Below are 22,958 nucleotides of genomic sequence, written 5' to 3' on the forward strand. Positions count from 1 at the left end.
TCCTCTGAAGGGTGCCCGTAGGCTGCAGCGGAGGGGGACCCCGGGCTGGCCCATGGGATGTACAGCACCCCAGCGGCACAAGTCCCGCTCCGTATCATCAGGCGTTGTCCTGGCACACATAAAAGTCTCCCAGAAGAACCAGGCAACGAGGAAAATAAGAATATGCAAAGGGCAGGCAAGGGAAGGCAGCGGGTTTCTGCTTGGCTGCGCAGGGAGGGGTCTGCGGTGCACAAACAGCGTCCGCTCCTGTCTCTTCATACCAGTGACATTGAAGAGAGTTGCAAAAAAAATCCATTTTCTTCACCCAGAATAGAAAAAAAAAAAGACATTTGCAGCCTTGAAAGATTTATGTTCCCCCTCCAGAAGCCGGCGAGACCACGTGGGCTCCGTGGAGGTGCTCAGCAGTAGGGCTGGCCCCAAACAGCCCTCCCGGGGCGGGGGGAGGCAGGGATGCTCCTCGGGAAAAATGTTCCACATGGGAAAAGCTGGGCTGGTGGGGGCTGTGAGCACCTGCCCAGCCCTGCTCCGTCTATTAGTGATCCTAATTAATTACCCCCCTCTTGCACTACACCCTCTTAGTTATATGCCTCTGAGACCCTCGGGCAGCAGGAAGGGCTGCAGCTGAGCAGAAGGACCCCAGAATTAGCTGAGGGACCCCAAAATGAGCAGAGGGACACCAAACTGAGCCTCTCCCCAGTGCAGAGCTGTGAACTGAGCACTGGGTGCATGCGGATGTGCCAGTTCTGGGTAAACCCAGAAAAAAATCCTTTCCACCCCAAAGCAGAGCCCAATGAGAAGAGAAAGGACCCGACCAGCCTCACCAGCTCCCATCCTCCTTATGGGCTATAGCCCCCCAGACTGGGACCAGCCCAGCCCAAGCTGGGCGAGCAGCCCCCTGAGGCCCTGTGTCTCTGATAGCTATTAGCGGCGGCCCCTGATCGATGCTGGTCCTGGGCCCAAGTTCACCTTCCTGCGCAGTGAGCCACGCTTCCCCTGGGACCGTGGGGCTCACTGTCTCCCTGTCTGCCTCCCCAGAGCTCTCCGGAAAACACGCCGGCGCCGGTGTTATCAGCCCGGCCGCAAGCCAGATCTGCCAGAGCGTTAGTGCCATCCCAGGAGCCCGCTGTCTATTTTTAATCCCACTAAAAAGCAGGCAATTTGTCACTTAAGTCTCCATCCCGGACTCCCACTTACCCAGGCGGGAAGTGAGCGGCTGCTCCAGCAGCATCCCCTGCACGAGCAGCTCCAAAACCTGGCTGCAGGATGATGCTTTTCTGGTCGGCAGCAGGGTGGTCCTGGTCCGTGGGGCTGGGATTGGAGCCTGGGGCTAGGAATAGACCCTGTCCTAGTCCTTATTCCTCATTCCTTATTCCTCATTCCTTATTCCTAAATCCTTAGTCCTTATTCCTCATTCCTTATTCCTCATTCCTTAGTCCTTAGTCCTTACTCCTTATCCTTATTCTTTATTCCTTATTTCTTATTTCCTTATTTCTTATTACTCATTCTTTATTCATTTCCTTATTCCTCCACGTTTCCATCTCCCCGTAATTTGGGGAGGGGAGTGAAGCAGTAATTTCCAACCATCCCAGAGCAGATTCCTCTTCTCCCCTTTCTAAAAATGCCAGAAACTGGGGGAAAAAAAAATCCCATTTCCCATTGCTCTGTCGCCAGCCTGTCCCAGGGGTGCAGCGTGCCCCCCAAAAGCCGCTGCTCTTTGCAACAGCCCTTGAACTGTGATGCACGCAAAGGAGCCCTGCACTTCATCTGCTGGCAGATAATTTTGCTATTAATAAAACATCCATATTTAATGTGGGGGTTTTTTTGGAGGGGCCCAGCTCACACCTTTGAGTCACCTGCATCTCTCTGCCTGCCCCTCACCCCCGCAGGTCCTTTGCATCCCAGCACGATCCAACAGCTCCGGCATGCCAAACCCAAAATCCAGTGAATTAGAAATCAAAGGCCCCCCTCAAATGGCAAACCCAATCTGATCGCTCGCCCAGGTGGGTGATGGCAGATAAGGGCCCGGTGCCGCAGAAAAGGGAAAGCTCTCCAGGAGGAATATTAAACCTCACGGCGGATGGATTGGAGGTTTTTCAGCGGCTTTTGATGGTAATAGATTTTTGTAATAACCCGACTTTATTACTGGAAACAACGTGAGGATGCAAAGTGGCTTTGAGGCTTGTTAAAAGCATTTTCCAGCCACTTTAACTCCCTTCTCCCATCACTGGTGCTTCACCCGGGGATGTCGAAGGGTCTGGGCAGGGGATGGGGAGGTGAAGAAATCCTGGCCCAGCCCAGTAAAACCATTGCTTCAGTGGAGTGGGATGCACCGGTGAAGACACATGTCCCCGAGGAGCGGGCGCACTTTTGGGTGGCACAGGGATGGGATGGGTACATCCCACTGGGGCACCTTTCGGACCCTGCCCTCACCAGCCGCTGAGAGTGGCAGGGAATTTACCCTGACAAGTAATTGAATTCCCTTTCCCCTTGATCAAATCCCAGGTTATGTGCTTGACAGGTGATATTTGTACCTCTTTTAGTGAGTAAACTGCAGCGCTCGCATTAAATCAACGTCTTGGATCAGCCCTCCAGCCATCCCCAAGGGATGCTCCATCCTGCAGCATCCTCAGACCCTCCTCATCCTCCTGATGGAGGGGGGAGAGGAGGGACAAGGGCAGGGCTGCAGAGTGGGGTGACAGCCAAAATGCTGGAAACTGGGGATGGGGCTAAAAAAAGGGGCAGAAAAATCAGGCAAGGGCCAAGTCGGAGCCATGGAGAGGAGTGAGCGTGACTGTGGCCAGCTTCTGGCTCTGGGATGGGCAAAGATCCGAAAGAAAATCCCCCTCTGGGACCGTGAGGTCGGATGCTTTGATTCATCCACATGGGGTTATTTTTCTGTTTTTTTGGCCAAAACCGCTAGAGCTTGACCTTGAACTGGTGTCTCGTTTCCCTCTGCCAACCCAAAACTGCTGTTTTTTCAGCAAAATAAAAGTAGTAGCCAGATGAGTGCTGTTCTTCTCCAGCACTGGAAACAAAGGCAGCTTTACTGGCACCCCAAACACCCCGAATCATCTCCATGGCCCCGCCATCCCCGCAGGGTGACAGCCAGGCTGGGAGGGGCGGATTTGCAGGTGCCATTTGGGGACACCCATATCTGGTTGGGGACACAGCAGATGGGGAGCCTGGGGAGGAAGGTGAAGCAACCACACCCTTCCCATCACCATTACCCTCCCAAATCCGGCCCTTTAATATCTCCATCACCCTGTTTGGAGCCTCCTCATGGCAGGGAAGGAGACAAAGACCCCCTTTGGTGCGTCCTGGGCGGCTCCTTGCACCACAGGGAGCAGTGATCCAAGCCCGGCTCCGACATAGCGGCATCACATAAATAATATTGAATTATTTCCCCGCCATTTCTGGGAATTGCTGGTTAAGGCTCTTAGATGGCATACACTCACAGCTCCTAATCTTATTCACCTGCCATTTACCCCGGGAGCAGAGCATGAAGTCGCCAGCCTTTCCGGGGGGCACAGATACGGGGTCTCACGTTGTTAATAAGAGGGAATAATTAATATTAATCGGAGGTGCTGCAAATTGCACACCAGGGCCCTTCAGGCATGCAGAGTCAGGGTGCAGCAAAGGGAAAAATGCATCTTTGCACCCCAAAATAGCTCATGGGAGGAAAAGGAGGGGGGAAGCAAAAGCCGAGCTTTGCTGTGCACAGGGATTAATCTGCTGCCTGGCTTATAAACATTGTTCCCCAGATACCCATCCGAGCACTGGCATACCTGCCTGGCACCTGGGAGTCGCTGTGTCTCCAGGAGGTAAGAGTGGGGATGAAATGGTCTCCCCTTCCCCAGGATTTCTGGGCCTGAAAGAGATCTGGTGACACCGAAAACATCTCCTAACTTGATAATCTGATAGCTCATGAAAGTAAATAAGAAAGGAGGAAATCTGAAGCTTTGGGGTTTGCATCGGCAGAGAGAGATGCTCTGCCTTGCAATCACTTCTTCTCTTTGAAGTGGCCTTCAGGGATGCTGGAAACACCCTGAAATCCAAGCAGCCCCCACCAAAGGGTTTCCTTTCAGCCCCCAAAAAGTTATCATTTAATTAAATCCAAACCAAAATGCTTTGATTAGAGCCCAAGACAGAAGCATCTCTTTTTTTAAACCTTCCTATTAACAGAAAACCCCAAAGGCCATGGAGGGTGGGAGTTCCTGCCGAGTTTCAGGGAGAACAGTGATGAAACAGCATCAGGGATGGATGTGATACCCAGCTGGGCATCATCCCCCCGAGGGAGATCGAGGAGAGGTCTGTAAGCAAAATTCTCTTTGCTGCATTACACATTTTGCTAAATTTCGATTATTTTTTGGCTGGAAAGTTTTAAAAAAAAGACCCAGGTCTTATCACACCCATCCATCTCCCCCCGGACAGGGTTGGCAACCCTCTGCGGGCAGAGCACTGCTCACGCTGCTGGCAAAGCGGGGCTGTGGCTCCCTGTGAAAATAGCGGTGAGGGTGCTGACACCTGCTTCGCAACTTCTCCTGACCTCAGATCCTTTTTTTTCTTATTGATAGGATTTTTTTCCTGGCTCATTTCAAGCCTGAGTTGCTCAGATGCTCCCTGACATCTGCTAATATCCCTGAAACCGGAGCCCAAAGGGGCTGGGAGGCTTTGAAACCACAAACAATGCTATTTTCAGGCCATGATGGGATCAGGAGGGGTTTTTCCCACCCTGGGCTCAAAGCCTCACAGTGGGATGCTTGCAGCAGCTCCGGGGGATCCAGGGCATCATCCAGGTGAGTTTTCCACTGGCTTTTTTGTATGGGGACAGCACGGCCCCATAACAGGCTGTGGCTTGGGGCTGGCAGGAGCCTCTCCAAACCATGACGCATGCACCCGATGAACCTGGGCTTACGTCTGCAGGCAGGAGAGAAGCTCCTGAAAGAGGGGTTGTGGGTGAAACCCAAATTGCCCCAAATAGCAGGGCTGGCCCATCCCAGAGGGGACCGGCAGCCGGGGTGCTCCGTGCCTCATCAGCCGGAGACGCAGTCACCGGGGGAAGACGAGGCGTCGGCAGCCGGCACATCCCGCCATGCCCAGCCCACAGGCCTGCCACCTTCTCCGCTTGTCTTCTCATCCTGCTAATTTCAATCATGGATTACTCCATCTGGGTAAAATAGAAAGCCAGCATTTTTTTTTTCCTTTTCCTTTTTTTTTGGTGCATATTGAGTGTGTAGTGGATGTAAACTGCGTTATCTGGATGGCTTGCTGGCTTAGCACAGCCTCCGTTTTACCATACTAATGACTTTTTACACTCCAGGTAAAATCAGAACAAGACAAGAAGGTTTTAGAAAGCTCGTTCTGACAAATTCCTCACTGTAATTACTGGAGCAGAAAGAACTCATCAGCAGTACATGCTGTTGCTCCGGGCGCTAAAAGTCTCGAGTGGTGAATGGCCCAGATATGGAAACTGCAGCCGCCGCCGCATCGCCGCGCGGCACAGGGCCCGGCAGGTCTCCGCGCCGAGGCAGCAAGCGGAGCCCATCACAGCTTCCCCTGCCGACGGGCTCCTCGCTGGACAAGGAACAATTTTATACACGAGTGATCCGGCATAATCCCTGTCTTCCCAGGGCCAGGGACGGCCGCGGGGCGACAGCACTGCTGCGGGGTGCGCAGGGGTGTCGGGTCCCGCGCCGGCTGAGCTCGGCTTTGTTGGTGATGGAAGACACCAGGCTGGGCTTTGGGAGGCTGGTGTTATTCTCCGGGTACCCCTCGGATTCTGCCTTGCCTGGCGGGGATGGAGGGTGGGGACCTCCCATGCCCGCTCCCAGCCCGGCTGGCTCCCACTGCTCGCTCGGGCTTCAGCTCTGCCCTGGCTGCTGCAGCGGGGAGAAAAGGCATCGAAGGCTTTTACTTCAAATACATTGAAAATAAGCCCCCTCCCTGGCTGGTGGGAAAAAGTCTGGCGAAGCAGTTTGCTGGCTGCACGCTGCTGGCAGCTGTCAGCAGGTGTGAAATACCCCCTGTTTCACAGAATCCACAGCTCAGGAGATGCTCGAGGACTAGGTCGGCCACAAAACCCTGGCTGGGAGAGAAAAGCCACCAAGATGTCCCTGGCTGCAAGAGGATGTGGCACCACAGCTCACTGACCAGCTGGCATGGGATGTAGGGACCAGCGCTGGGATGCAGAGAGGGGATGAGGCAGTGCGGGGGGTCCCCAGCACCATCCCAACCCCAGCCCCCAGCCTCGCATCCTCACCTCCGAGACCTGGTCCAGACCAAATGCCTGGATCTGGACACCCTGACAGTTGCACCCATGAAGTGCTTTGCTTGCACAAGCGACAGTTTGCCTAGAAAGGGGCTGGAAAGAGCTTTTGAGGCTTCTGGGGGGCTGTAAATGTCCCTGTCCCCCATCCCCCAGGTCCTGCCTGTGCCTGGCCCAGCAGGCAAGGAAAATCCATCACGAGTTGGCTTTTACTGCCCTCTCCAGTCCCCCTCCAGCTAAGGCAGCTCCCAGGGGGAAATAACCTCAAAGCATGGGAGAGGGGGGCCCAAAACCCCGGGCTGAGCTGTGGTGGGACCCCCCAGCACTCCCCCCCAGCTCCAGGGATGGCCAAGGTGAGCCCTCCCCATCCTCGACCCTCTCCCAGCGCCCACCCTGTGTCGGGGACTGCGGTGGCCCAGGATGAGCCTCCTGGGAAGGGTAAGAGCTGTGTGGTCGGGCTGGAGGCTGGGGGCTGCTGAGATGTCCCCCGACACAGGGGACATGGGGAGACGGTCTAGGAGGGGACCACAGTGGCAGACGGGGTGCCTGCCCCCTCCCCTCCTGCCACTCCCCAGCCATTGCTGTCACTTAAAAGGTTTGGTCATTGGGGATGAACAGTGGAGTAGACACTCGAGCACATACCGCTTAGACACCGAGGGCGAAGCATTGGCATGTGGCCGAGCAGTGTGGGCAAGGGAGGGCAGCTTGGGGGGCAGGTTGGGGGGCAGGCAGGCACCTTTCTGCCCCACTGGCTGCGGCCAAGAGGTAGAGGGATTTACAGGCACCAGGGCAGGAGGGGGATTTCAAGCCTGGAGGAGGACGAGCATGGACCAAAAGCTGGATGGGCCCAGGGCAGAGGGAGAAGTCGCCTCCAGCATCCCTCCCCGGGGCCAGCTCCTGCACCCTGGCCCCACAGAGCACCCCAAGCTGAGCAGCCGCCAGCAGCGCTGTGCTCCCCAAAAGCTCCCCCAGCTTGTCTCTGAGCATCCCCTGGGAAAGCTGGGATCCTGACCCACTCTCTGCAGAAGCTCCCCAGCTCCGTTTGCCACCCTCAGCAGCCAGTTCATCGGAACATGGAGGGCCCCATGGTGCTGGTGGGCAAAGATGCTCTTTTTGGAGCAGCCTGAATCTCCAAAAAGACTTTTTTGCAGATTTTTGTCGGATGGCTGTTTTGGAGATGCAGTGCCTGGGCCATGCACGAGTTATCCCTCCCCTCTCCTACCCAGCCCCACAGTGGGGGCTAGGAAAGCAGAAGCTTTCCTTTTGGGGGGACTCCTTCCCTTCCTTCAGGGTCCCTGCGCCCCGGCCTTGGCACTGAGCCCAGCTGCAGGCAGTGCCGTGCCCGCGCCGCCGCCACGAACCCCCACGCGGCCACAGAGCAAGGCTGGAGCAAACGTGGAGGATGGATCCCTTTGCTCTTAATCTCTCTCTATCTGCTAATTAAATATTGATGGTAGTTAAATATTCATAGAACATTTTGGCTCAGAGTTTTTATCTGTCTTCAGGCATACGTGAGGTCTTTGATGTGTTATTTTTCTGGTCACCCAAGGTCCCAGAAGACTCCAGACTTGTCAACACTCTTTTGAGGTTTTTTTTCCCCCTTTTGCACGTGTGGCTGGTAGAGGGTTTTGGTTCTTTCATTCCCAGCTTCTTTTCCCTCTGTATCCACTTTCCTATCTTTTTTTCCCAGCATGGAGCATCTTATCTCCCCGCAAGGGACGCCAGTCTCAGGAGAGCTGCTTTCTTTCCCCTGCACAGGACGGGGAGCGGGAGGATGGCCAGCAGCAGTGACGGCGGTGTCATGGGATGTGGGCATGGGGCTGATCCCCCTCCACCTTACTCTTCTAGGCTCCTGGATTTGTCCCCAGGTGATTCCCGTGGGGCTGGGGGTGTCTGAGAGCCTCCTGGTGTCTCCAAAGGAGGACTTGAGGCCATGGGGCTGGCTGAGACCTGCAGCTCTCAGTACATCTCCGTTGGTCAGGAGAAGCCCTGGGGGGTCCCTGCCGGAGGGGGGACGGCTTCTGGGCCCCGGGAGCACCCGGGCAGCACCCCAGGCTGGGGACCCCCAGGCGATGGAGAAGGAGCAGAATGGCCCAGGCCATGCGGTGGGACAGCACTGGCGGCCGTTCCTTGGGCAGCACTGACATCTTGTGCCAAACAGAAGAAAAACATCAGCCAAGGACTGGAAAGATGCAGAAACTGCTGCTGTGCCCCAGGCCAGCACCCCAAATCCTGCTCGCCCCCCGCCAAGCCCAGCCCAGCAGAGCCAGGGCAGCCATCCGGTGGGACCAAAGGGTTCCCATGGGCTGGCACCTCACCCGGCTCGTGGTCTGGCCACTGCCGTGAGCCCCGAGCGAGCCCCCGCGTCCCAAAACCACCAAGGGTCGGTGGGACCCAGCCCTCACCCCATCCCCGCACAGCCAGTGTTCATCCTCATCGCCGGTGCCACATCCAGTGCTTCTCCCTTTTAATTTTCCCTGCAGCAAACTCGGTGGGATGGCAGGGAGGAAGGTCTTTTCCATGGCCGACCCAGGAAATATTTGCAAAAGTGTTTTAGGGAAATTTCCAAAAGCGACTCACGCCAAGGGGAAAGGGCGGCCGTGCTGGAGCTGCTGCACAGCCATGCCAGTCCCTGCTCCCCTGGCTCGGAGCGGTGCCAGGGGAAGGATGCACAAGGAAAATACCCTGGCGTGGTCCCAGGGGAAATGAATTAATCTTCCACCGGGTGTCTTTTCCTCCTTGGGCAGGCGGTTTCAGAAAATGCGTGTGAAAACTGACAGTCACTAACACCGCAAAAGCAGATTGTAGCTGCTGATAGCTGCAGCCTGGGGAAAAATACCATGGGAACCCGGGGCCAGGTCGCAGGGGCATTTGGGGGGGTGCAGCAGAGCCCCCCACATCCTGGTGATGCTGATCCCCATTGCCCATAGCTGCCTCCCTGCATCCCACTGGTGCTGCCCAGCCTTGGGTCTTGTGCCTGGAGAAAATCCAGAGCCCAGCAAGTCCCTAGTGTGAATTTTTTTTATTATTTTTGAGCCCAGCTTCTGGGTGCAGAGCATTTTATGAGCATCTTACTTGCTCTTTTGGGGTTTCTTCTTTTTTTTTTTTTTCCGTTGAATGCTGCTTCTTACCTTTTGGGTTGCTGGGAAATCGTGAGACGTGCAACCTGCAGAAATCAGGGTGCAGATAAGGACACAGATAGTGTTTTGGGTTTATTTTAGTTTTTAAACTCTGGGTTTTCAAAGGCCAAGGTTGGGGAGCAGGGGGGAAGAGATCACTCAACTTGAGCAGCCCAGCCCTGATCGTAATCTCAAGCAGAGGTGTTTGGTGTGACATCAGCTTTGCAGCCAGGGCCGGTCCCTGTGCGGAGGCAGTCAGGATGCCGGGGGCCAAAGGACACGGGAAATGAGTCAGGCAGCACACGGTGGGCGATGTCAGGGAAGGGGGAGAGTTCAGCCCGGCACAGCTGAGAGCATATGAAATGCTGGGGGATGAGCCGCCTGAATGGCACAACATGGGTACCTGCAAAGCCCCTTCCCCGGGGTGATGCGGAGAGGGACTCAGCACTGGGATCAGCCCTGCCACGGTTACCCTGAGCCCCCCACCCACCACTTTGGGTTGAAAACCGTTCCCTTTGGGACTGCTTTCCGCGTTATGGGGCCGGTGGGATGTAGGGCGACCTGCATCCCACTGCCCGGCACCGGCAGCCAGGAAAGAGGGGGCTGCACCAGCACAGCCACCAGCCAGGAGCTGGGCACGGACTCCAAAATCAAGAGAGGGCTCCAAAACCCCAGAAATCTACATCAAAGCCACATGATGCCATTCGTTTCGCTGGGTTCCCGGTTCCCACAGCCAGGGGAACATCACTGCCGGCCTTTCCCCATGCCCAGGTTAGGCGAGCGAGGGAGAGACGGGCTGATCCGAGCCTGGCGATGCGGCTGCAGCTTCTTCCAGCAACGCCTGCAGCATGGTCACCATTGCTCCCGCATGATTAACATGCCTGAAATTGGGGCTTGGCCATGATTTTCCTGGTGAAATCTCCCCTGGACAAGGATGGCAGCATCTGTTCCGTCTTATTTCTATATGTTTGCATCTTCCGCCAGCAGAAGATGGGCCCATCTTCGCAGCCTTAGGGTGGCCGGGTACTGGGCAATGCCTCAGAGGCTGCACAACCCGCTCCCACCCCGGTGAGCAGCTTTGCGCGTGAGATGCAGATCCCCAGTGGGTTTTTCAGCCTTGGACAAAAAAAAAACCCTCCGCTGCTTTTTAGGGAAGGTGATGGCATGTAGGCAGGAGCCAGTGGGGCTCCACAGTGAGGGGGGACTATGAGCCACCTCTTCCTGTGGACAGCCGAGGGTGGACCCATCTCAATATAAACCATCTCAGCAAGCAGCTAGGGAAGTCCCGGGTGGCCGGGGCCAGGCAGGGACCTTAAAAAAGGAAACAGCACACGCGGGGTGTGCATTTAGTGGTTATCTCACCATCAGCCCCAGCAAGGTAATGGAAATGCTGATCTGACTGAGACAAAGGTTTAAAAGGGAGAAGAATAAATCAAACAAATCCTTTATAGAAAACAGACCTGACCTGGCAAAGCTGCTTTGATCACGTTCATGACTTTGGCTGCCCCAGTTGCAGCAGCCGTCCTGTCCTGTCCCGTGGGCGCTGCACATAGAACTTTCTCCCCCAGGGTCATTGATCAGCTGAAACGAGGAGAAGCACCACAGCATCAATAAAGCATCTGCAAACACGGCTGGAAAAGCAACTCTCACCCAGGGGCGAGTGGCATTTCCAGGAGAGCTGTGCCACCAAGCGGGTGTCCCGGCGTGCCCGGCGGTGCCCATCCTGCTCCGGCAGCTCTCTCTGGCAGCCCCAGCAATGCAGTGCTCTGCGAGGCAAGGCTGGAGCTGGTTCTGAGCACGGAGGGTGATTAAGCACCGACACACTCCCAGCGGAGGCAGGGGTTTCCCCAAGAGCTGCGCGTGTTTTCTGTTCAGGGATGCAGAAAAGCCCTGGGGAGAAATGCCTGCATGGGGCAGCCATGGGGTGGCCGTGGGGTGGCCGGGGCTGCAGCATTCACCACTGTCCCCCAGAGCTGGTGGGAGATTTGGAGCCCCTGCAAATTTTTTGAAGGGGGCAATGAGAGCTCAGCCCCCAGCGGGGTCCCAAATGCCTCTGCCAGCACCCAGATTTGCCACCTTCCCCTGCACTTCTTGGCAGCGGGAGCAGGATCTGTCCCATATGTTTTGCAGGCGCCAACACCCCCCACCCCACGGGGCTCAGCCCTTCTCCCCCCCGGTGCTCCCACCACACCAGGGGTGTGGGAGGGGTGTAGGGATGAGGCAGCATTTCCTGGGGTCCTCCACCTGTATCCCCCGAATTTCCTGGAGGGATTTCCCCAGCCATGGGATTTCCCAGCGAGCAAGGGTGATAAAAGCCGGGGCCAGCAGAGCCCCAGGACCCCACGCTGCAGCGCAGGGAGAGGGGGCAGGCTGGTGGCCTGTCCCCAGTAGCTCTGCTCCTCGCCATGCTCTGCAGCCAAGCCCGGAGCCAGAGCTGTGAGTGCTGGCAAGGAACCCCCCATGAAATGGGGGAAGAAAGGGAGGAAAAGGGTGTTTTTCAGCCCAGACCACATGCAGGACCAAAGGACCCGTGGGGCCACCCCAGAGCTGAGACTGGATCCACTCATCACAGCAGTGGGTCTGCCCATGGCCTTTTGCCCTTCTCTGCAGCAAACACAGGAGGGCTGATGAGCTGGAGGGGGGTGAAGACCAGTTTCTCCTGAATTCATCAAGAGCCACAGGACTACCTGGTTTTGCCTCTGGCCCCTCTGAACCCGCACGGATACCCCCGTCTCTGGTGCCAGGTCTGCGCAAACCCAGTAAAGCCCCATCCTAGCCAATGTGGGCAGGGAAAAGGGGAATATTCCCCCTGAGATGCAGGCGAGCCCCGCGGACCTGGGGGTGCTCAGGGGCTGCCAGCTCCAGGGGCCCAACCAGGGGTGAAAATCCCCCGTGCTCTGAAATCCCCTGTCCGCAGGGTCCGCTCACCCCATGGGGCAGATTCCAGCGCCGGGGCTCTGGACAGAGGGCTGCTGCAGGTGCTGGGAACATCATCCTCAGAATTCCCCGGCCTGACGTGTCCCAGCATTTTGCATAGGAGTCTTTAAACAGGGCCTTTCCCAGACCAGTAAATCCTCTTATGTTTTCCTTGTGCTTCTGTTTCATTTTCTTATTGCAGGGAACATTTCCTACCCTTAGAAGGACACATTTACCCCAGCTGCACCAGGAGGTCCTCGGCGCGTGGGAGTACGAAGGGGGATAAGAGGGAAAGGATGGATCCAGGAAGGGAAAGGCGAGCCAGGCAGTTGCCTTGGACCAGGGCTGGAGTCATCTGCTTTGCTCTGCTCCCCGGGGTCTCCCAGAGGAGAGATTAAATGGGAGGTGGGGTGATGACGGGAAGGTGCTCTGCTCTGCCAGCCAGGCATGGAAACATGAACCCCCCTTTGTCCGCACCCGCCAGCCCTGGGGCATTGCCCGGCCCCACTTGCTGCACCCCACTGTTAACCAGCTTGTGCTTCCCAAAAAATTGAGGCTGATTTCTGGGAAATGGCTTTGGAGAAGAGCAAATGGAGGGACACGTGCGATCCCACAGTGGAGCTGGCCCCCGTTCCCATCAGGGAAGGTTCCTGCCCCGACCAGCACCCCATGCCCTCCCCAGCCGGGTCTCCAGGGCAGGGCTGCACTGCAGCCCAGGGTGGCCAAAACACCGGCAAGGTGCCACCAGCGTCCCCAGCCCCAGGGGACGTGGCTGCCCACACAGCCAGGCTGGCAGGGATGCTCATCTGCATCTCCCCGCTGCTTCCCAACATCCGCCAGCTGCCGGCAGCTGGGATGAGCCCTGGGATTTGCCGGCACTGGGGAGAGAGGGGACTTTTGGACAGCTGCAGCCAGGCAAAATCCACTGGGGAAGCCTCAAACTGGCCTCTGCCTTTGCCAGCTCAGCACGGCCAAGAACACGAATTGCTGCTTTGGCGCCAGGGGAAGGGAAGAAGAGCCACCTGCCCAGTCTCTCCCAGCCCTGACAGGCCCCAAACACCCCCAAAACCAGCACAGAGCTGTGTACATGCCTGGTGCAACCAAACAGAAGCTGTTTCTCTATGGCTTTTTTTTTTTTGGGGGGGGAGGTATTTGGCCATTTACCCCCTGGGCTGGGATGCAAAGCAATGGGATGCAAAATTTTGCAGTGCAAGGGAAGGACATGGACTGTCGGGAGCATGTGCGGCTGCTGGGGATGCTGAGCATGGCCCTGGTCCCATCCAAGGGAGATCCTCAGACCCTCTTGCCCTCCCCAGGGCTCCTGTCATGGAGCATGCAGCCTGCCTGGGGCATCCAAACTTTGGGATCAACCCGGCCACTGGCCCTAATGCTGGAGGCAGGATCTCAGGAAAGATCCCAAGCCCATCCAGAGCCAAAAGCACAGCCCAGGAGCAGGTTTTTCTCTTCCCAGGGCTGTGCTGGGAAGGGATGAGTATTGCTCACCCTCTGTGCTTTGGGACGTGGCGGGGGACCAGGTCCTCCCCCTGCCCACGCAACCACTGGCCCTGGGGGAAGCCAGCCCCACTGCTCCCCCATAAAAACAGCCCGACAGCCCTGACCCCGGCAGACGGCAGCTCTGCCCCGGCACCACTGAGCTGCCCTCCCACAGCTCGGCATGGCGAAGGTGGACGGGGTGGTCTGCACCCTCCTCCTCCTCACCGTGCTGTGCTGCCAGAGCTTGGCTCAGAGTGAGTACTGCTGCCCGCTCTGTCCCCGCGGGCTAGGGGACGGGGACAGTACCCAGGGCTGCAGGGATGGGTTTGCTTTGTGCATGGCGTGCAGGGGGGCAATCCCCAAAAAGCCACCATGCCCATGGCAGGAGGGCTGAGATGGGAGGTGAGGGTCTCCAGGCTAAGCCGAGCTTGTGCTGTCCCCCCAGGAGCCCCAGCCGTGCCGGACAAGTGCTGCTTCAACTTCCAGACAAGAAGGATCAAGAGAGACAACGTCATCGCCTGCTACCCCACCAGCCCCGAGTGCCCGCACCAGGCTGTGATGTGAGTACCCTAAACCCAGCCCTGTGGGGTAAAGCCCCTCTAGACCCTGCCAGACCCCGTGCCTTGCTTTGGTGGGTCCAATCCTGATCGTCTGTGCTTCCGAGCCCTTCGGAAACTCAGCGCCAGAGTCCCCGTACCATCACCCTGCTAACCCCGTCTTCTCTCTGCCCCAGCTTCAGGGTGAGGAGCGGGAAGGAGATCTGTGCCCAGGCAAGCAGGGCCTGGGTGAAGAGGTACCAGCAGAGCTTCCAAGTCAGCTCCTTCTCCATCCCCAGCTAGCGGGGTGGCCGGAGGCAGTGCGGGGAGTCCCCTCCACAGGGGACAGGACACTGTGAAGGTGACCCCTTTGCAGAGGTGGCTGCAGGGACACCACATCTGGATATATAGCAGCTCACTGGGGACATCCTCCCCATCACGCTGTGACGACCCTCACCACCTCCCCAAAGGCAAAGGGCCTTTGTCATCCCCGACATCCCACCGGGATGGGGTGTGCCGACCCCGCAGGGTGGTGGGGTCCAGACCCGCTGCCAGCCCCCACGCTCTCAGCCCTGCTTTGCATGCAGGCAGCTGCCTGTACCACTCGCAGGCAGCAGTGAGGCTGCGCTCGCCAGCCTGGCAGCAGCAGAAGGGTTAAGGGGGAACAGCTGCATGGTTATTTTTTGTACAACACACTGAACAGAATTAAACGTGATCTCACGCATGCAAACATCTGGCTGTGCAAGTGTCTTGGGAGCAGGCAGATCCTGTGCAAGTGTCTTGGGAGCGGGCTTTCCTACCGGGATGTTAAATCACATCTGTAAGTGCTGGGGTCAGTATGGAGCCGGGAAGAGCCAAAGCTCCAACCATGTCTCTGTGAGGGGGTGTGGGGGGGTGCATGGGGCCAAACCATGTCCACACAGGCTTTGGGGAAGCCACCAGTGAGAAGGTCAAGAAGCAGGCACAGCCCGTGAGGAGGGGGCTTCCCATGCTCCTCGTCAGCCATCCTAACAACTGGAGACCCCAGCCCAAATTCAATCAGATCTGCCCCTGAAGGATGCCTGGTCGGGCCCCACTGACAGCCCACACTCCGGGGATGCCACGAGGAGATATGATGGGCACTGCCACTGTGACAGGCACCATGATGGACACAGCCACCGCGATGGGCAGCTAGCAATGGGTCTCAAAGTGGGCAGGGGTGAGCCTGGCCACTGCCAAGCCACTCACTCCGGTGCAAAACTGCAAGAGAGGCATCGCAGCTGAGCTGACAAGAGGTGGTTTTTGAAAATAAACATGCCGGGCGTTTGGCAATCACGAGCATCATCCTGTGTGGTTTGTTGGCGGCAACAACCAAACCTAAAATAGACTGACGGCCCCGGCGCATCACCAGTGGTGCAGAGCTGCCGGCTGCTTGCCATACTTTCCAGCAGCCCTCGGGTACCGCAGGGGCTGGAGGGGCTAGGAGAAGGAATTTCCATTCACCGGTTGCCCTTTATCAATATCTCCGGGCGGTTCTTTCCCCGGGGAGAGTCCAGAGCTGTCATGGAAAGCCTGGCCGGGGTGTATATCATGCTGAGGTGCAGGCAGGAGAGGCAGGTAGCTCTTGGTGGCTCTGAGGCAGCAAGAACTGCTGGCTGCTGGTGCTGATCGAGCCCTGGGTTGGACATGAAGGTCTTCTCCTTGGCCTTGCTGACCCTGCTGCTGCTGGCTATCTGGGCTGAAAGCGAGGGTGTGTCCTGTAAGTACTGCACCGAGCCTTTCCCCACAGTTGCCCCGGTTCCGTCCCCAGCTCCTCCACTGATGGGGTTTTGGGGGGTCGGGGAGGGGGACTATAGCTTCAAATCCTGCTTCTGCCATGGGTTTGGAGGGCTGAGGGGCATCACCAGCTGCCCAAGAACGGGGCTGTCCTGGTCTCATCCAGAATGAGTAAAAATAGGCTTGGGGATGGCTTCAGCCCCAGCACCCTGGCTGGGGAGCTCAGTAATAACCCCCTGCAAGCAGGGAAACGGGGGGCTTCTACCCTGGGGCAAAGCAGCACCACTGGGGATGTGAGAGGGGACCCCCTGTAGTGGGACGGAGCAGGGGAGCACCCAGACCCCTCATGCCAGGTGTGAGAGACCACCAAACCCTCTTGCCTCCTCTCAGTCCGCAGCCCCTACAGCGCATGCTGCTACAAGGAGATGTTCATCCAGCAGAAAATCCCTGCCTTCCTCATCACGAGCTACCAGAGGACGCCTTCCCACTGCTCCCGCAAGGCCGTGCGGTGAGTACCCCCAGCCCCCTCCCGGCCATCCTCCCTGGCACCCCACTCCTCACCCTCGCTTGCCCACCTTCCCTACCAGTTGTTCTGCCTTCAGGGATCCCCCAAAACAAGCCACCCCCAAAAGGGTGCCATGGGTGGGGGTGCCCTGCCCTGGCTCTTCACATGCACCTCCCTCCTCACTGCTTTACCCAAATAGCCCCAAAATCCCCCGTTTCAGATGCCAGCCAGAAAAACGGGAAGGAAGCCGAGGTTTCAGAGACTGCTAAAAGTCAGCACTTTGGGGGGATGCGGGGGGCAGGATGCCGCAGGCATCCCCAGGCTGGTGAGGGAACGCCAGGGCACAGCCGGATTCTACACCCCCCCAGCTAACACAGCCCCTCTCTCCCCCTTAGTGTGGAGCTGCTGAAGGGGAAGAAGGTCTGTGTGGACCCGAAAGAGGGCTGGTTCCAGAAGTACCAGCAGCAGAAAAAGTACCAGCAGCAGCAGAAGTCAACCAGCACCTCCACATGAAACTGCCTTCCATATAAGCTCTATTTATTTGCATCCCACAATTATCTGTATGTTCTCGTCTCGTTAAGTTATGGAGCCGACTCTCCCCTGCTGTCGCCCCCTCCACACTACTAAACATCCCTCGATGGGTTTAATAAAACATCTTGTGCAGACCTGCAGCTGGAGTGAGATGATGTAAATCCTGGGGGAGAAAACAGGGGTCAAAGGGGTTTAAGGATGCCCTGGGCAGTGGCCCGCCCAGTGGGATGCAGATTGAGGCAGGGGTAAAGGCAGGCGCAGGCTGGCAATGGGAGAAAGGTTGGGTTTGGGGGGGGCTTTTGAGGGTCGCTTTGGTTTTCTCCCAGCTGGATCAAGCAGTTAAACGGGGGTGGCTGCAGAAGGAGTGGTGCTTGGAGGTTTAGCACCGTCCTTCAGCCCTGGCCAGACCCCACCGATGGGCACCCAGGGGGGTGACCCTCCTTGTGCCGGGGGGCTCCAGGTCCCCGGTACTCATCTTGTCTCATGGGAAAATCCTCCCACAGCCCCTAGAGCCCATACACCCACCGCAGCAAAGAAGAAATTGAAAACGAAGATGCTTTTGGGCAGGTTTCCAGCAAGTGCAGGGAGCCTACTCCGGCCACGCAGGTTGGGAGCTAACTCTGTATCCCTGCTGTGACCGGTGGAGCAGGGTGAGAAGTGGTATTTGTGGCAAAACTGGGGATAAGTTGGGATTTGACTCCTGGCAGTGGTTTTCTGCCAGCAATAGCGGCAGTGGCTGGGGGTGTCCGTGCCATGGCACCTGAGCTGGGCTGGGCTGTCCGCCCGCAGAGCAGCTCCGCAGCCCCCCGACACAGGGATGCTGCTGGGGCTGTTGCAAAGCAAATCCCTGCCCGGAGCTTGCTGGTGTTGCTTCACGGCTGCCTGCTCGGGCTTGCCATCAGGGCTCCGGCCATGGAGCTTCGTGCCCCAGCCTGGCTCCTGGCCGGTGGGGTCCTGGCAGCAGCGGCAGGGTCGGTGTCGTGGGGGTTTGGGCTGCGGCCGGTCCTCGCCGGGCACCCAGATGGAATCTGAAAGTCGCAGCCCTGTGGCCGGCACTTCCTCTGCTGCCGTTTCCTTGCCTTCTCCAGCTCAGCAAAACTGGAGGATCCTGACATAATTTCCCCACTATGACGCACTCCTTTTCTTTCCTTGAAACCCTGCGCCCGCCCAGCGGCCGGGGAATAAAAGGAGGGCATCGCCACAGGGGCCGAGCAGTGTGCAGAAGAGAGCCTGCAACCCCCCAGCTCCAGCCCCGCTCGCAGACCCCTCGGCCCCTGCAGCACCATGGAGGTCCCCGCAGCCACCCTGGTCGCCCTCCTCCTCGTGGCCACCTGCTCCCCGTCCAAGGCCCATCTCGGTGAGTCCGGCATCGCCGCCCGCTCCTGGGACTGCGCGTACCATGGCTCCGCGGGAGCTTCCGGGGCCGCCGGAGAGCCCCATCCCCATCAGCAAGGACCCTCGTGGCTGTGGGGAGGGCTGGGAGCAGGAGACCGCTGCCAATGCTGGGACTCAGGCTTGGGGCCAGGCGTCTCCTGGGGGGCCACCGCCAGGGAACAAGACGCAAGGAGGGGGGCGGGAGATGGGGAACCCCAAGAGCCGGTGGGGCCAGAGCCTCTGCTGTAGCCTGGGGTCTCACCAGGGCTGTCTGTCCGTCTCTCTGCCCTCACAGACGGTGTCCCCACCTCCTGCTGCTTCAGCTACCACCAGCGCCCCGTCCCGCGGGGCCTCATCGCCTCCACCTACATCACCAGCAGCAGCTGCACCCAGCCGGGCGTGATGTGAGTACCCACCGCTGCCGGGGGCTTGGGGTGCCATGGGCGGTGTAGTGCCCCGAGGGTGGCCGGGGGGCAGTGGGACACGGCCGGGGACACCCAGGGCACTGCCGGCGGTACCCAGCGCAGGCACCCCGCTGCCCCGGCCGAGCGCCCCAACGCGGGTTTTCTCCTGGCAGCCTGGTCACCAAGAAGAAGAAGGAGCTGTGCGCGGACCCCGAGGCGTCCTGGGTGCAGGCGCATCTGAAGCACTTCCAGACCCTGAAGAACTGACCCTTCCCCGCTGCCACCCGCGGTGCCCCCGGCACTACCCCCGGCGGGCTTGGCTTCCAGCCCCAGGCGCGCAAGAGACTACGTGAACTGCAGCCTGCTTCAACGGGAAAAATTATTCTATTTAACTTATTTCAGAGAAACTAAATATTTTTGCTAAGAAAAGAGAAAATACAAAAATAATTTAAACTCTATTCAAATGATAATTTAAAGCAAAAAATAATTTAAACTATATCAATATGCCTGTTAACAAAGAGTCAGGAGTTTTGATGCCTAAATAAAGTGTTTGTGCAATCAACCCTTTTGGGTGTCTCTGAGGTCCCCGCTGGAGCCCCGACGGAGGAGAAGGGACCCACGGGGAGCCCCTTGCGCTCCCCATGCCCTGGGTTCGTGCTCCCCTCTGGGCAGAGCGGCCTCCGCCCCCCAGCACCTCCCACAGTGCTTCCCCCTCCCCAGCCTGGGTCCAGCAGCAATGCCACACAGCATGTCCCCAAGAGGTGACACCAGCATCTCACTGGGGCTGCCGGTGCCGGCTCCTCTTTGGGACATGGCCTGGCAGCACCCGTGGTGCCAACAGGAGGGTCGGGCTCACTGGGGAGGCTCTTGCCCTGCAGAACTCGGGCACATCAGCAAACCCACGGGTGAAGTTCCATCGTTTATTGGTGAGGATCTGCAGGTATCTGGGACAGGGGCTGAGGGCAGTTGGGGGTCAGGTTGTCCTTTGAGGATCCTGACCTCTTCTTCCTCAGCAGAAGTGACAGCTTGTGCGAGGTTCCCTGTGCCGGGGGGGGGGGGCAGAGTATGGGCCAGCTCCGAGTCGGGGGGCATCGACCTGTTGGGGATTTTGATGCCCAGATGAAACATCTCCGCCTGGAAGGTCGCCACGTCCTGGCAAAGCGGTCAGTGAAAGCGGTGCAGGGCAGAGCACAGCGCCTGGCCCTGGGTTTGCTGATGTGCCCGAGTTCTGCAGGGCAAGAGCCTCCCCAGTGAGCCCGACCCTCCTGTTGGCACCACGGGTGCTGCCAGGCCATGTCCCAAAGAGGAGCCGGCACCGGCAGCCCCAGTGAGATGCTGGTGTCACCTCTTGGGGACATGCTGTGTGGCATTGCTGCTGGACCCAGGCTGGGGAGGGGGAAGCACTGTGGGAGGTGCTGGGGGGCGGAGGCCGCCCTGCCCAGAGGGGAGCACGAACCCAGGGCATGGGGAGCGCAAGGGGCTCCCCGTGGGTCCCTTCTCCTCCGTCAGGGCTCCAGCAGGGACCTCAGAGACACCCAAAAGGGTTGATTGCACAAACACTTTATTTAGGCAACAAAACTCCTGACTCTTTGTTAACAGGCATATTGATATAGTTTAAATTATTTTTTGCTTTAAATTATCATTTGAATAGAGTTTAAATTATTTTTGTATTTTCTCTTTTCTTAGCAAAAATATTTAGTTTCTCTGAAATAAGTTAAATAGAATAATTTTTCCCGTTGAAGCAGGCTGCAGTTCACGTAGTCTCTTGCGCGCCTGGGGCTGGAAGCCAAGCCCGCCGGGGGTAGTGCCGGGGGCACCGCGGGTGGCAGCGGGGAAGGGTCAGTTCTTCAGGGTCTGGAAGTGCTTCAGATGCGCCTGCACCCAGGACGCCTCGGGGTCCGCGCACAGCTCCTTCTTCTTCTTGGTGACCAGGCTGCCAGGAGAAAACCCGCGTTGGGGCGCTCGGCCGGGGCAGCGGGGTGCCTGCGCTGGGTACCGCCGGCAGTGCCCTGGGTGTCCCCGGCCGTGTCCCACTGCCCCCCGGCCACCCTCGGGGCACTACACCGCCCATGGCACCCCAAGCCCCCGGCAGCGGTGGGTACTCACATCACGCCCGGCTGGGTGCAGCTGCTGCTGGTGATGTAGGTGGAGGCGATGAGGCCCCGCGGGACGGGGCGCTGGTGGTAGCTGAAGCAGCAGGAGGTGGGGACACCGTCTGTGAGGGCAGAGAGACGGACAGACAGCCCTGGTGAGACCCCAGGCTACAGCAGAGGCTCTGGCCCCACCGGCTCTTGGGGTTCCCCATCTCCCACCCCCCTCCTTGCGTCTTGTTCCCTGGCGGTGGCCCCCCAGGAGACGCCTGGCCCCAAGCCTGAGTCCCAGCATTGGCAGCGGTCTCCTGCTCCCAGCCCTCCCCACAGCCACGAGGGTCCTTGCTGATGGGGATGGGGCTCTCCGGCGGCCCCGGAAGCTCCCGCGGAGCCATGGTACGCGCAGTCCCAGGAGCGGGCGGCGATGCCGGACTCACCGAGATGGGCCTTGGACGGGGAGCAGGTGGCCACGAGGAGGAGGGCGACCAGGGTGGCTGCGGGGACCTCCATGGTGCTGCAGGGGCCGAGGGGTCTGCGAGCGGGGCTGGAGCTGGGGGGTTGCAGGCTCTCTTCTGCACGCTGCTCGGCCCCTGTGGCGATGCCCTCCTTTTATTCCCCGGCCGCTGGGCGGGCGCAGGGTTTCAAGGAAAGAAAAGGAGTGCGTCATAGTGGGGAAATTATGTCAGGATCCTCCAGTTTTGCTGAGCTGGAGAAGGCAAGGAAACGGCAGCAGAGGAAGTGCCGGCCACGGGGCTGCGACTTTCAGATTCCATCTGGGTGCCCGGCAGGGACCGGCCGCAGCCCAAACCCCCACGACACCGACCCTGCCACTGCTGCCAGGACCCCACCGGCCAGAAGCCAGGCTGGGGCACGAAGCTCCATGGCCGGAGCCCTGATGGCAAGCCCGAGCAGGCAGCCGTGAAGCAACACCAGCAAGCTCCGGGCAGGGATTTGCTTTGCAACAGCCCCAGCAGCATCCCTGTGTCGGGGGGCTGCGGAGCTGCTCTGCGGACGGACAGCCCAGCCCAGCTCAGGTGCCATGGCACGGACACCCTCAGCCACTGCCGCTATTGCTGGCAGAAAACCACTGCCAGGAGTCAAATCCCAACTTATCCCCAGTTTTGCCACAAATACCACTTCTCACCCTGCTCCACCGGTCACAGCAGGGATACAGAGTTAGCTCTGTAACGTTGCATTGCACATACATTCATCTCCACTTATAGCACTGATTCTTGGTTGGACATGTAGGAAATGAAAGACCATGTAGGAGCAAGGTTGTGTTGAGCTAGAAGTCACTGGGGGTCTCACATTTCTCCCTTTTTGCTGGTAATACGGTCAAAAGCAGTATTCTTATGCTGCAAAGGTTGCAGAGACATGGAGGACTGTATGGTCTGTAGGGACTGGACTCTTGCCCTGCTCCAGGGCTGGAGCCGTGGGCTCAAGCTGCAGCCTAAACTGCCACCGTCCCCTTCCCCAGGGTGAACAGAGGATTTACACCTCTCTAAGGTTTCTAGTCTTGGCTGCAGTCTGCAGGCTCTTGACAGTCAAGTTGTTGCAATTACTGCTTGCCCACTTCTTCCCAAGCAGGATAATTTTATCCAATTTAAGCTCTCTACTGGCTTAGCCCCAAAAAAGCAAATACTTCTGTGTCAGGAGATAGAGCATTAAGAGTAGTAGCTGGAGGGAGGAGAGGATTCTGCTGGTGCCCACTGAGATCAGCTCATTGCAGCCTTGCAGATGAAACTTCGAGGAGATCGTAGCATGACTGAAAAGGGTCAGCATTTGCAATCCCGGAGGGTAATTCCCAAACGCCCCCGCCAGCGCACACCCAGAAAGAAAGAGCTGCCAAACTTGCTACTTCCTCCTATTTTTTTTGTTCTTTTTCCGGCCTTGCCCTGATGCTGCCCCGTGGTGCCACAAAAAGTTTGCGGACCAGCTCCAAGCTACCAAGCAAACCGCCAGCCTCCCA

At 58.2% G+C, this 22,958-nt stretch overlaps 4 protein-coding genes across 4 annotated transcripts; 3 read left to right on the plus strand and 1 right to left on the minus strand.

Moving 5' to 3' along the window:
* The first annotated feature begins 13,940 nt into the window (after nt 1–13,940).
* LOC104264066 (C-C motif chemokine 3-like) lies at nt 13,941–15,178 on the plus strand. Its single transcript, XM_059829427.1, has 3 exons — nt 13,941–14,048; nt 14,240–14,354; nt 14,528–15,178. Exons 1-3 carry the CDS (start codon nt 13,976–13,978, stop codon nt 14,631–14,633), a joined length of 294 nt encoding a protein of 97 aa, XP_059685410.1. The 5' UTR covers nt 13,941–13,975; the 3' UTR covers nt 14,634–15,178.
* Nucleotides 15,179–15,995: 817 nt separating this feature from the next.
* Nucleotides 15,996–17,103, plus strand: LOC104264067 (C-C motif chemokine 1). The gene is made up of 3 exons (XM_009820993.2): nt 15,996–16,068; nt 16,476–16,593; nt 16,986–17,103. Exons 1-3 carry the CDS (start codon nt 15,996–15,998, stop codon nt 17,101–17,103), a joined length of 309 nt encoding a protein of 102 aa, XP_009819295.2.
* Nucleotides 17,104–18,369: 1,266 nt separating this feature from the next.
* On the plus strand, nt 18,370–19,323 carry LOC132319177 (C-C motif chemokine 3-like). The gene is made up of 3 exons (XM_059829421.1): nt 18,370–18,478; nt 18,791–18,899; nt 19,073–19,323. Exons 1-3 carry the CDS (start codon nt 18,406–18,408, stop codon nt 19,164–19,166), a joined length of 276 nt encoding a protein of 91 aa, XP_059685404.1. The 5' UTR covers nt 18,370–18,405; the 3' UTR covers nt 19,167–19,323.
* Nucleotides 19,324–20,581: 1,258 nt separating this feature from the next.
* Nucleotides 20,582–22,200, minus strand: LOC132319213 (C-C motif chemokine 3-like). Its single transcript, XM_059829506.1, has 4 exons — nt 22,195–22,200; nt 21,427–21,595; nt 21,006–21,114; nt 20,582–20,832 (listed from the first exon to the last, which is right to left on the minus strand). Exons 1-4 carry the CDS (start codon nt 22,198–22,200, stop codon nt 20,739–20,741), a joined length of 378 nt encoding a protein of 125 aa, XP_059685489.1. The 3' UTR covers nt 20,582–20,738.
* Between the last annotated feature and the right edge of the window lie 758 nt (nt 22,201–22,958).

The sequence above is a fragment of the Gavia stellata genome, chromosome 25 (assembly GCF_030936135.1).
Source record: "Gavia stellata isolate bGavSte3 chromosome 25, bGavSte3.hap2, whole genome shotgun sequence".
Classification (NCBI taxonomy): domain Eukaryota; kingdom Metazoa; phylum Chordata; class Aves; order Gaviiformes; family Gaviidae; genus Gavia; species Gavia stellata.

What these genes read in the sequence shown, in the direction of transcription:
- LOC132319177 (XM_059829421.1), top strand. Translation starts at nt 18,406, where the DNA reads ATGGAGGTCCCCGCAGCCACCCTGGTCGCCCTCCTCCTCGTGGCCACC. An exon ending in CCCGTCCAAGGCCCATCTCG is followed by an intron (nt 18,479 to 18,790) that starts GTGAGTCCGGCA and finishes CTGCCCTCACAG; the next exon opens with ACGGTGTCCCCACCTCCTGC. An exon ending in TGCACCCAGCCGGGCGTGAT is followed by an intron (nt 18,900 to 19,072) that starts GTGAGTACCCAC and finishes TTCTCCTGGCAG; the next exon opens with CCTGGTCACCAAGAAGAAGA.
- LOC132319213 (XM_059829506.1), bottom strand. An exon ending in CCCGTCCAAGGCCCATCTCG is followed by an intron (nt 21,115 to 21,426) that starts GTGAGTCCGGCA and finishes CTGCCCTCACAG; the next exon opens with ACGGTGTCCCCACCTCCTGC. An exon ending in TGCACCCAGCCGGGCGTGAT is followed by an intron (nt 20,833 to 21,005) that starts GTGAGTACCCAC and finishes TTCTCCTGGCAG; the next exon opens with CCTGGTCACCAAGAAGAAGA.
- LOC104264066 (XM_059829427.1), top strand. Translation starts at nt 13,976, where the DNA reads ATGGCGAAGGTGGACGGGGTGGTCTGCACCCTCCTCCTCCTCACCGTG. An exon ending in CTGCCAGAGCTTGGCTCAGA is followed by an intron (nt 14,049 to 14,239) that starts GTGAGTACTGCT and finishes CTGTCCCCCCAG; the next exon opens with GAGCCCCAGCCGTGCCGGAC. An exon ending in TGCCCGCACCAGGCTGTGAT is followed by an intron (nt 14,355 to 14,527) that starts GTGAGTACCCTA and finishes TCTCTGCCCCAG; the next exon opens with CTTCAGGGTGAGGAGCGGGA.
- LOC104264067 (XM_009820993.2), top strand. Translation starts at nt 15,996, where the DNA reads ATGAAGGTCTTCTCCTTGGCCTTGCTGACCCTGCTGCTGCTGGCTATC. An exon ending in TGAAAGCGAGGGTGTGTCCT is followed by an intron (nt 16,069 to 16,475) that starts GTAAGTACTGCA and finishes GCCTCCTCTCAG; the next exon opens with TCCGCAGCCCCTACAGCGCA. An exon ending in TGCTCCCGCAAGGCCGTGCG is followed by an intron (nt 16,594 to 16,985) that starts GTGAGTACCCCC and finishes TCTCCCCCTTAG; the next exon opens with TGTGGAGCTGCTGAAGGGGA.